The sequence below is a fragment of the Lates calcarifer genome, linkage group LG10, assembly GCF_001640805.2.
Source record: "Lates calcarifer isolate ASB-BC8 linkage group LG10, TLL_Latcal_v3, whole genome shotgun sequence".
Classification (NCBI taxonomy): Eukaryota; Metazoa; Chordata; class Actinopteri; family Centropomidae; genus Lates; species Lates calcarifer.
In genome coordinates, this window is record NC_066842.1 from 1,293,914 (window position 1) to 1,306,892 (window position 12,979).

The window sequence follows — 12,979 nt, forward strand, 5'->3', positions numbered from 1 at the left end:
GTTTGTCCTGGATCATCCCACAGATTCTGGATCAGACTGGGATCTGGGGAGTTTGGAGGCCAGGTCTGCACCTTCGGCTCTTTGTTGTGTTCCTGGAGACATTTCTGAGCAGATTTTGTTGTGTAGTGGGAGCACTGTCCTGCTGGGGGAGGACCCTGACATTGGGGAGTGATTTTGCAGCAGACAAACAGAATAAACAGGTCATTACAGGTCGATTTTTCATGCTGCAAATGAAGGCATCAACTAATCACAGACTGTCAGAGGCTGCTCTGGGTCAAAGGATCCTGGTAGTTGGTCTTCTGCCTCCTCAGATGTGGCTCTAACATTCCCAGCAGGACCTCAAACTGTCCCAGCAACATCCTGAAATATGTCAGAAACCAGCCATGGTGAAGCTTCAGCTCCTGTATATTTGCAGGTGAATGTAGTTGCACTTTTGGATTCTATATTTGCTTTGTGCAGTACATGGAAAGACCTTAATACTGGAAATATACTTGCTTTTGTGTAGGGCACTGTAAAAGTAACTGTTTATGTACTTGCCCATACATTACACGTTACTGAAGGATACCTCTAGGAGGCAGGCCAGACAGTTTCTTGCCCAATCAGACTTCATCTTGTTCCTAAAACTCACCTCTTAACTTGATGAGTACGATGTTGTTGCTATTGATAGAAATGATGGACAGAACCTTGAAAATAAATCCCAATGTAAGAATAAAGTGTCATCACACAGTTTCAGTTGCTTAGACTGAGAACAGCTGGTGTGAGTTCACTGACAACCTGTTTTGTTGTTTAGTTATCAGAGTTTGTCTTCTGTCAGCTCAGGACAAACCTCAGCTCTTCATCTTTGTGTCAACACTAATGGATGAAATGATGTTGAGGTGATAATCAGGTCCTTTTCACAGTCAGAGAAAAAGCTGCAGCAAACATCCTTTCACATCCACAGACAGGTCCCGCCCTCGGATGATGTTACGTGGGAAAAAGCAGCGCCCATTGAAATGAACGCACAACAACAAATCCCCCAAGGGAAGGTTCCCAGGGCGTTTTCCAGGACATCAGATAAACACATTCAGTTTTTATTGTTGATGCGTTTTTAACCTTTATTTTTTACAGAGGGATTCAGCTGAGCTTTGTGCTCTTCTCCAGCTCCACCCTGCTTCAAGTTAATGCAGGTCAACACATTCACACATGGCTGATACTGAAAGACAGGAGAGAGGAAAAGATTAGTCAAGTCTTAATGTTGGAAATGTAATTTCACCTTAAAGTGAAGCAGCAGAGTTAAACAGCTCTCTGTGATCCTGGGTCATCTGAACTGAACTTAAATCTGATTTCATCTCAGTTCTGCAGGTAGTTCTAAGTGAATTTTTAAAAACATCTTATATAGTTTTTGGTTATTTTTTGATATTCAGTTAAATATAGTTCTAAATATTTTGATTTGATTTGAATCGACATAAAAAAGCATAAACACAATATATTCACAAAAGGAAGAAAAAGAAAAATTAGAAAAAAGACAAATGAAGAAAAAGTAAAGACTGAAAAAGACAAGAAACATCAAAAGAAAAATGAGAAAATCAAAAAAAGGAAAAACAGAAAAAAGAAAGAATCAGAAACTGAAAAGAAAAAGGTAGAACATGAAAAAACGAGAGAAGAAAAGAAATACAAGCAAAGAAAAAGTAAAACAGAAAAAATAAGAAACATTAAAAACAAGAAAAGAAAAAAGAAAAAACACGCAAAGACAGAAAGAAAAACAGGAAAAAAGAAGAAACAAGATAAAAGAAAAACAAACATAATAACAATACAGCATCTAAAATTCTACCAAAATATTTTCAGAGTTTTTGTAAAATCTGCCTCCAGTATATTGGAGGTCAATGGAACTTGATTCAGTTTTAAGTAGAACTTTTTCTACTAAAGAAAATATCTGTCAGTTATTTAATAATTTCTGTGAACTGGGCCTTTAACAGCAGCAGAGTGGGCTGCTGATAATCTCCTCCTGCTATCAATACATGGATTGAGGTAATGAGGTCATGTCACACAGAACAGACTGGGTGTCATTAAACACCCCACCTCCCCCCACCCCCTTCCTATCACACTCACTGTAACCCCCCTGCCTCCCTCCTAACAGAGGGGTCAGAGGTCAGGCTCTGGAGCTGGTAACAGGTTCACGGGCCCCTGGCGATCCTCATTGAACCCCACATGGCTTGGATTTCTGTCACATCACGAAGCATTGAACTGATCCATCGATCACACGGGTCGAGGTCACGACTGAGCGCTCAGAGGAACCGATCACATCAAACACATCAGACACAGATATCACCCTAAATACAGAAGCATGAAAAATCAGCTCAAACTGCCTCTTATGCAGACACATTTTCATACATCACCTGACTTCCTCCTTCAAACCATTTATAATTGCTGTGACCACTAGAGGGCACCTTGCAATAACTATGGGTCATAATAAGCTGCTGCACCTAGACCTAGACCTGTTTTTCATCTTCTTATCCAACTCTATAATATAAGTAAAAAGCAGCTTTGAAGTGGTCTTCCTCCAGTTGTGTATGTCAGCACAGTTCGGAGGTTTTGATAACAACACCTGTTTGTTTAAAACTACAGTGAGCAGCTGTTAAAGAAAATGACTGAGACTTTAAAGGTGCTACTATGGAAATGTTTGCTATTGCTACGTAGCCAGTGTTAGCATTAACAACTGCTGACTTCAGCCATTGTTGCATTTACAAGACAAGAGGTTAGAATACATCCTCTGAGCAGCGCTACCTCTGGGCTCAGTATTGACTCACTGACATAGGACTTGCTAACTTCAATAGAAGAAAAGAAGTGATTGAATAAGAAGTAAAATACTGGCGTTTCTTTCCACCTCTGGAGATAGCTCTTGGTGAGTGGAGGAATGGATTTTGATGCTGAACTTGTAAATAAACAGCTGTTTATGCTAACACTGGCTATGTAGCGATAGCAGAAACATACATACATATAGCACCTTTAAAAATATTTTTAAATATATATTGTGAGCTGTTAATTTAATTTACGTCTTCAGTAGGAACCAGTTGGCTTGGAGCTGAGAGGTCAGTAAGTAAAAAACATGTTGTTGGTTTTGGTCTTTTCGTGGGATTTGTTGGCAATAAGATGAATACAGATCATTTAAGGTCATGATAAGTTTCAATCTATGGAAACAACATAAAACCCTGCAGCACAGATGGTCCAGACAGAACAAAAACCTCCTTACAAGAAACACACTCAGTAACTGGACGGATTAATTAAGGTGGAAATGTCTGTTGTGGCTAATTTAGCAGCCCAAACAATCGGTCTGTAACATCCGTACGATTGTGACTCCCTCTGTTAACTCTGCATGTTTACTTTCTGCCCAGGCCTTGTTGATTTAGGTGATGGGAACCGGCCGCTCTGCGCTGCCTCCCACTTTGATGTTTCGCTGCCATTGTTGGGACAGCTCTGAATCGCAGTCGACTCGCTGGGTTGGTTGGTTGGTTGGTTTGTTGGTTGGCAGCCATTGAACCTTTTGCGAAGATTAACTGTTATTACCGGCGTCTTTGTGCGTCCAGGCTGCTCTCTGCATACCAGCAGCAAGACAAAAACCTCTCCTCTCCAGCCTCTCCACTGGAGGAGGCTTCAGAAAACAGCAGGTCTGATTCACTTTTATCTGCACACTGACGAGAGTATAAGAGCACTAAGTAGGCTCTCAACGACAACAAGTTCCTTTTTAGGAGAGAAGAGGTCCGATACGCGCTGTATTAGCCCCGAACACCACACACACACATGCACACAATGGAAAAAATGTTCTATTTTGGGACAGTCGGGGTCACAGATCACCTTAATAAAGAGGCAGGAATGTGTTGAGGCACTTCTGCATTCACTCCAACTACACGATCCCTGACTCTCTTCGTACAGTCTCCTGCAGCACTAATGAGCTTTGCATTCAGTCGTTCATTCAGGCTGTCCTGTTTGTATTTGAAACACATGGTGGGTTGCCTGCTGCCAACACATGTGACCTCTGACCCCCGCTGCACTCCTACAACACGTTGTCATGAATGTTGGGTTGAATCTGGTTTGTTCTGGAGAAGAGAAATGGCAGCGCTTGAAGTAATTTTGTCAATTTACAGAAAACATAAATCAGAGATGAAGTTTACCTGGAAGGTGAAAACAAGCTGTGTTCAGTTATAAAGGTCGAATCAGGAACTTTTTTACTGGATGTGAAAGTAGCTAATAAAACACATTTTTGCACTTTTTTTAGAATATTACTGGAAGAACTGCAGTCAGTTTATTAGGAACACCTGGCTCAAACTAATTCAGTCTAATACAACAGTCCTGCAAAAAATCCTCCTTCAATAAGGTTATAATGTCTGATTTTTGGGGTTAGCACTTGAATAATCTAGTTGATAAGAAGTAGATTTTTGCATGGAGCATAAAAAATGGCGACTGCTGAGCTCTTCCTTCATCTTGGGGAAGAGGTTTTAGTCTGAGGGGCCAGATCAGGTGAACTGGGCCGGTGTCGGACGAATTCAGATCCATGTTCGGTAGATGACTGCACAAAGGACGATGCTGACCATTTTTTCAGATAGAGCTAATTTTCAATTCAACTTTATGACCTATGTTAATTTAAATGGCGCAGACAAAATATTAGAAATACCTCTCAGTAAACTGCAGCTGCCAAAATGACCATGAAATTAAACCAGTAGCAAGAGGTGAACGTTATAACCTTTACATTCGTGTCACTGACTGGAGAGGTCTACTGTAGACCACTAACCATGAACACATGAAGCAGATACCTTTGATAACAGACTCTGATCGGAGGTTTGTCTGCTCCAGTTCTGTTTGTCACACATGTGTTTACTGCATCCACAAACCTCCTAAAGCTAATTAGAATTGATTGATCTCTGGTAGGTTTCTGCGTGTGACACAGAAACCTGTTTCACTGCTGTTCGCTCAGTTCACTTTCCCTTCTCCTCTGTCCTGTTTCCTGCTGTTGTTGAGATGACTGGGTTGAAACTGAACCATGCAGTGAGACGGAGCTGTAATGTCACACAGGTGCAGGTCTGGGGAGCGGATGAAGGTTACCTTGATCTCCAGCAGCTCAGGATCAATTACCAACACATGGCATCAATTACTGAACCCAGAAAATGGAGCAGAATGAGCAAGAGGCGACCACCACAGCTGTCAATCAAATACTGACAGTGGTAGTGTTTCCCCACAGTTAGCTAACACAAACTTCTCGTGGGAAAAATGGATTTTCCCATTCATTTTTAGCAGACATAGGAGCAACTGCTCAATATTTAAAGATGCTATATGTAAGTTTTTGCTATTGCTACATAGCCAACATTAGAATTAGCAGCTGTTCATTTACCAGTTTAGAAGAAATGTTGTGAGTTCAGCATCAAACTTCATTCCTTTACTCGTCCTTTACTCGTCTCCAAAGGTGAAGAGCAACACCAATGATGACTCTTATTTTACTTTTATTTCTATCACTTCACAGGGTCAGAGGGCACAGACAGACAGGCTGGAGACCATGGGTGTTGAAAGTGATCAATCAAAGGAGCAGAGACGTCAGCTGCTGTCCCCGCCTCCAAAGTCTAACTGGGGCTAACTGGTTAGCATGCTAACTTCAGTAGAAGAAAGGATTGGCGTTGCTTTCCAAAGACAAACCTGAAACAAACAAAAAACATTTTAACAACAAAACAAAACTTTTAACTGAATCTGTCAAATAAGATCAACTATCTCAATATAAGCAACATACTATTTGTCTCTATTATTCTATCATTGGTTTATTGTCCACGATAATAAACTCACATGTGTCATCTTCGCTTTTTATGTCAAAACTGGACCAGGACCAGGAAATGTAACGTATATGCAGTTTGTCTCTTGACCAGCAGGGGGGAGACTCTGTGATCCCACATCCTCCAGTCCTCAGTGTGACAGATTTTGGTTGTAAACGAGGCATGAATTCCCCCCCCAAACAGAACTATTTTTCAAAGCAGTGTTGGCTTTTTCTGAATAAACCTTCCCACTGCTGCAAAAGGAGCCGTTTGCTGGAGACTCTGAGCACAACAGAGCCACCTGACAGAGCCGCCAGCCAGCAGAAATTCACCTCAATGCCTTCAGAAAGCTGCTTAATGTGTGTCCTGCCTGCAACCGAAGGAGGAGAGAGGAGAAAGGCCTTAAAGAAAAAGAGTCTGCAAAGTGCAACTCCGAGCTGTAACTCAGAGTTTCCTAGCAACATGCTCTGCAAGATGAAACTGGGAGTTTTGTTGAACTCTCTGGATCGGCTTTACTTGTTTTATTGTTTTCTTACTAAGGCAAAGTTTGGTTTTATTAGGTGAATACGAGAGTAGTTTTTTTTCTTGCACAAGTTCCTGTTAGTGTCCGTAATCCCCTGAACTCCACATTCAACCACACACACATCTCTCCATCAATGAATTTCCAACAGCAGCATTTGCAGAAGCATTTGCATGTGTTGTTTTTTCACTGTAATCTCTCTCTCTGCCTCAGACCTGTTGAATCTTAAACCTCACAGCTGCCCCCCCTACCCCCCACCACCCATTCTCCCCTCCCAAGAAAAGGCCAAGACAAAAGCATGAATGCATAATTAATATAGTGAAGCTGCATTTTTAATTGTTGCTGGTCTTCAAAGTTGCCCAGTGGCATTGTCTCTTGGTTCGGGCCGGCTGCTTCCGATGGCAGAGCTTCATTCAGGTCTTTTTAGGGCCCGAGCGCTGCAGAAGCACCGGCAGACAACGGCTCCAAGCTCGCCTCTTTTCTCAGGGTGTCTGCCCACACAATGGACTTCCATAGCCTGCACACAAAAGAGGCTGGTGCATGAAAAAACACCCAAATTCAATGGCATTCCTCACTCCACAATACACTCTGAGAATATGTGCTTCTCCCTCTCTCCCTCTCTCTCTTCTCTTTGAGCACTGGGTGATGTGTGATGATCAGGAAGTGATATATTCATGCGTCAAAATGAAACTAAGTTGTTGAGGTATTTCAGTGTGGAAGTAGACAGACTGACATATCTTGTCGCGTTAACATTAAAGCTAAGTCTTAAAGGTCCAGGAAACTCAAAATAGTGAATTTGTCCCTCACTATCAGTTCTCAGAGTCATGAGATGTTGCTCATTGCTCTTGCAGTTTGTTGTCTCTTTACTTAAATTTTATTATCTTTATAGAGTTACCAATTTGTGGTTATGTGCCTCTGCCAGCCAGTGCAGTGCAGTTCTAGTTAATTACTGGGTGGACTCTTCAGTTATGGCCAAGAACATGTTTGGTGGAGTCACAGTGACCTTCAGCTTTGACCCTTGATGACCTAATTTTCATCAGCTCATTCTTGACGATTGTACCATTTTCAAAGAAATTCCCTCCAGGTGTTACTGAGAAATCACGTTCACAAGAATGGGACGAACAACGAACAACCCGAAAACATAATGCCTCCAGTCAAAAGTGGTCCAAACAGGGAACACTGCTCTATCTCAGCATCTCCTTTGATGTGTGATTGACCAATCATGAGTGCTGATAGAAGATGGATCAGGAGAGTTGGATAGTGCAGGACTACAATAGATATTTAAGTGTAACTTGTCCCCCTCTGAGGTGTAGGCTTGTCTCAGTGCTCAGCTGTAGACTATCGATACTAGCTAATCTAGAGCTAATCTCAGTCAAACCACTGACTGTATGCAAAGATGGACAACGCACCTTCACTTCCTTCCAATGTACAACAAGCCAAATTATCTTGGGTATGGCCACTGCCATCTTTGAGCTGGTGACGGTGCTCATACGTCCATCCAACCAAGTCAATCACAACATTACACCAACTTTTTATAGCATCAAATAACTAATTAAAACCAAATGTTTCCCATCCACTAACATGAAAGGGGGGTGGGATTAATGACCTATACTGCAAATCCTGAAATTTATTAATCATATCACATGATACATGATAAGTTACAAAAACACAGTGTCTAGTTGGGGGTCACAGACGTTTAGAAGTTGTTAGCAGTTCGACTAAAGAGCATGTTCCCCTATTATCTCAACTTCTCAGCTGGTTTAAATTGGTTTCAACTGCAATTATCTGAGAGAAAGATCAGAGATTGTGCATCCAAACATGGTCTTTTTCCTCTTTCCTCTCTCATTAATAATCTCACAACCCCTCAGATTTAGCTGGTGACCCTTGGGAGGGGTAAAAACCCTCGTTTGGTAACCACTGGACTAAACTTCCTCTAAGTTTTTTCATACATACAGTAGAAAATCCCAAGACATGGAAACAGATGAACAACTGGTGATGTTCTCTTTAAAATTCAGTGTTACCTCGTGGGGACCAAATCATCCCCAGATGGAAGGTGAGTCCCCACAATGTGGGCACGTGAACTATGTTATGGATCCATCAGCATACACACAGCCACCCTGTTGCTGGTCAGATGGGGGTGACATTAGCTCCCCTATCACATCCTCTGTGTTTGGAGTTGCAGTGGGTGAGGAAGGGTGAGTTGGGAGTTAGTGGAGTTGTGTGGGGGGGTCGCTCTGCCATTGTCAGGGTGCACATTGAGCCCTGTTGGCACAGCGGCCGGCCGCTTACCACCCCGAGGCTCCTGGGAGCCACAAAGGGCCCACGACGGAGGGAGAGTGGAGCCGGGTGAACATCACCAACACCCACAGCCTAATCCTCCTGCCCCGTACATCTGCGCCATTTCAAAAGCCAGAACCCCCTCCTTTTTCTCCCCCCTCAAATCCTCCCTCCTCCCCATCATGCACCACCTCTTTTCTTTTCTCTGTGTTATTCTGCAGCAGGAGAAAGGACGAGCTTTTGTAGTGGCCCATAGTGTCACACAGACACAAGACCTGAGGCTGCCAGTCGTCAAATGGAAGCTCTCTCTGAGCCTTTCACAGTGCTCACTTTGCTCATGTCGACTCAGGGAAAGAGGGGGAAACTCTTATTTTAGCACGTGAAAAGGCTCCAGACGGGGACATGAAGGCAGGCTCTTCACATCAGACACAATTGACTTTGAAAGCCGGCGTTTTTCTGAGAGTAGTAGGGAGTGTTTGCCGGGATGTTGGCATCATGTTTTAATTGAATTTGACTGTCAGCATGTCTGAAAGGGGCCCAAACAAGCTGTGTTTCACAAGATAAACTTATTATGGAAACACTCTTCTGGGATCCTGCTGAAGTAAACCAGGGACAAACATGAAAAAAAAAAAGGTCAAATGGATTTTATACGCTGCTAAAGTCATTCTGGTGATTTAAAGAAATGCAAATGTAAATAGATTATTTAAAAAAAAACATTAAAGAAAGTAAGTCACAACAGCTGTTAAAGGATAAGGCTGGAAATACTCTACATTATTCTTAAAAAGAAAAGAAAAATCAAGTGAAAATAGAAAATCCAAGATATTTCTTCAAGAAAAATAACAGACAAAATAACAATAACACAAATAGGAGTTTGTTTTCTGTTTGTCTCCAACATTGTTGTATTTGTTGTATACAGAACCAGAACAGAACCACTTCTCATGAACATAAATAGAAAACTGACTGAGTGAGAGTGTTATCTAATGTCACCTAATGTCAAGTGCTACATACAGCATGAGGTAATGTACTGTATTGTAAACCTTTTGTTATGAAAACCAAACCAGTGTTTGCAATGAATAAGTGACAGCTGGACGCCCTCTAGTGGCATCTATCACAAACTGCAGAATGAAGCCATATGAGGACAAGTTCCCATTAATTATCTGATACTGAAACTAATGACATGAAATCAGGAGAGCAATAAACTCTACGTTACTTTCAAGCAATACAACCTCAGTAATAAAACCTCTTCTACAGAGCTGCACTGAAATATGGGGAGAGCCTTGACGTCACATTTCCTGAAATGAAACTGAAAGTTTATCTGTCAACAGCAGAGCTGCAGCCGAGACAAGCCTCTGTTTCTCTCTGAAGAAAAATGTAACTGAATCCATCAACAGCAGAGTCTGAGACAAACGCTGGTGAGTACAGCTGATGATATTTAATGTCTTTTTAACAGCCAACATTAATCCAAAACCTCAACTCTACTCAGAGAGGAAATACTCTTTTCATTGTTGACGTTATTCTAATATATCTTTCATTTAACATGATACATAACAATACAAGTGAAAACAAACCTCCTGGTGTTCAAAGTTATTATTTGTTCTTTCTAAATGAAGAACCAAGAATTCAGTTTTTACATTTTTGCTTTGTCACACACAGCACGTGTGGCTAAATGGCTCGATAGTGCCCCCTACAAACAACAAAGTAGTTCTTGCAGTACATTTCCCCTTTGGTAACCACATGTAATATCCCTGACCTGCACAAAGGTGTGAGGGCCTGATCAATGATGTTTAATTACAGTTTTTTTTTTTTTTTTTCCCATTTTCCTCCTCAGTGTGTAGATATGGCTGCTGCCAGCTGTCTGCTGACTGAGGATCAGTTTCTGTGCTCCATCTGTCTGGATGTCTTCACTGATCCAGTCACCTTACCATGTGGACACAACTTCTGTAGAAACTGCATCACACAACACTGGGATATTAACGTCCCCTGCCAGTGTCCCAACTGTAAAAGGTTTTTCAACATGAGACCTGAGCTGAGGGTCAATACTTTCATCTCTGAGATGGCTGCTCAGTTCAGACAGTCGGCTCAACAGAAAGCCAGCAGCAGCAGCTCAGAGCAACAAGCTGCCAAACCAGGAGAAGTTCCCTGTGACGTCTGCACTGGAACCAAATTGAAGGCTCTGAAGTCCTGTCTGGTGTGTCTGACCTCCTACTGTGAGACTCACCTGGAGCCTCATCTGACAGTATCAGGCCTGAAAAGACATCAGCTGATCGACCCTGTGGAGAACCTGGAAGACAGGATGTGTACGAAGCACGATAAACTGCTGGAGCTGTTCTGTAAGACCGACCAGACATGTGTCTGCATGCTCTGCTCTGTTTTAGACCATAAGACCCATGATGTTGTTCCTCTGGAAGAGAAATATGAAGGAGAGAGGACTGAGCTGGAGGAAGACAGAGGATGAAACTCAGCAGATGACCCAGAAGAGACGACTGAAGATTCAGGAGATCAAACGCTCTGTGGAGCTCAGTGAGGAAGTTGCAGACAGAGAAATAGCAGAAGGTGTTCAGGTCTTCACTGCTGTGAAAGAGTCTGTTGAGAGAAGTCAGGCTGAATTCATCAAGACCATCAAAGAGCAGCAAAGAACAACAGAGAAACAGGCTGAAGACTTCATCAAAGAGCTGGAACAGGAAATCTCTGAGCTGGAGAAGAGAAGCTCTGAGGTGGAGCAGCTCTCACATTCTGAAGGCTACTTCCACCTCATCCGCAAACTTTTCTCCCACAGTTTCTATTTCCACACTGCTCCACCCACCAAGGACTTGACAGAAGTCAGCATCCGTCCTCCATCTTATGCAGGGAGTGTGATGAGAGCTTTGAATCAGCTGGAGGAAATGCTCAGTGAACAGATAAAGAAGTTGCTTGAAGCCCAGCTGAAGAAGGTTCAGCAGTATGCAGTGGACGTGACACTGGACCCTGATATAGTCCATCTCAGACCCACCCAGTCTAATGATGCCTGTAGATGTGTCTTATCAGAGCAGGGTTTCACCTCAGGAAGATTTTACTTTGAGGTTCAGGTTAAAAAGTGGGTTAGATGGACTGTAGGAGTCACCAGAGAGTCCAGCATGAAGAGACAAATCACACTGAGCCCCAACAATGGTTACTGGACTGTATGTTTTACACGGCGAGGTGAGTGCTATGCTCCTACAGACCAATCAGTCCGTCTCTCTCTGAAGTCAAAGCCCAAGAAGGTGGGGGTGTTTGTGAATTATAAAGAGGGCCTGGTCTCCTTTTATGACGTTGATACTGCAACTCTCATCTACTCCTTCACTGGCTGCTCCTTCACTGGCAAACTCTACCCATTCTTCAGTCCCTGTCCGAATAATGGTGTCAAAATCCACACCACTGAAATGGGTTGTGTGTTACAATGAGTTAAAACATAAGATTCAGAAAAGTTCAGCCTTATATAATGTGGCATTAACACTATATACGTCCTTCTCCAATTCTCAATGCTTTTTTGAATATCACATTATCCTGTAATATGTCCCATTGTTTCTTTCTGTTGAACATAATCTGTGATAATTGATCCAATCTAATGTAGTCTAGTTGTTTCTATACAGTGCAATCTCTGCCTTCAAAACTGTTCAAAAATTACAAAAACGTGGCAGAATAAAGAAGCTTGTGCAGAAATCATTACATGCCTAGGTGGTCAGTTCAAACCTTTGATTGTTGTGTGTGTATAAACTGTTGGACTTTGGCACAAAATACTGATGATCCAACAGAATTTTGTTAAAACTTTCTCTCTAATGTTGTGGTAAGTTTCATAAAAAAGTAAAATCTAATAACGTAAAACATAAGTAAAAGTAAAACATAACTTTCCATGTATCATTACACCCGTTAACTTATTTAGAAGGTTCTAGTGTTGTAATTATATTACTCTAAACAGATGTAATATTTCCAGGTTGTCCTGCTGTTATATCTGATTTACAGTGTCCTTTTCAATGTCACTGCAGCTTCATCATCTAATGTCAAATTATATGTGGTGTGAGGTGATGTAATGCAATGTAAAGTTTCATTTTTGTTAAACTGTGTTGTCAGCAGGTCATACGAAAATGAAGCAGCGTTTGTATAGAATAAGTTACAGCTGAGGTCGCCATGTCTTACAGTGCCATGGACTTTATCATAAACTGCGGCTGGAGGCCACACAAGGACATTCTGTGTATAAAGATAAAAGTTACAACTGCATATCAGACAATTAATAAACTGAGTTTTAATGCAGTGATTTAGATATTTTTTTGCATTTATTCTTCTGTTGTGACTTGCTAGAGAATATAATAAACAGTTAATGTAAATGTCACCAATAAATAAAACACAATTCCTGTGAAGTCTTTTGATTTTTTCTGGGGTTTTTTCAGTTTCAGTT

The 12,979-nt window shown here is 41.8% G+C and overlaps 1 protein-coding gene across 1 annotated transcript; it reads left to right on the forward strand.

Annotated features, from left to right (window-relative positions):
- The first annotated feature begins 9,828 nt into the window (after window positions 1-9,828).
- On the forward strand, window positions 9,829-12,941 carry LOC108902892 (E3 ubiquitin/ISG15 ligase TRIM25-like). The gene is given in 3 exon segments (XM_018704904.2): window positions 9,829-9,980; window positions 10,397-11,008; window positions 11,010-12,941. Coding segments are annotated over 2 exon segments (1,581 nt in total). The 5' UTR covers window positions 9,829-9,980; window positions 10,397-10,405; the 3' UTR covers window positions 11,988-12,941.
- The last annotated feature ends 38 nt before the right edge of the window (window positions 12,942-12,979 follow it).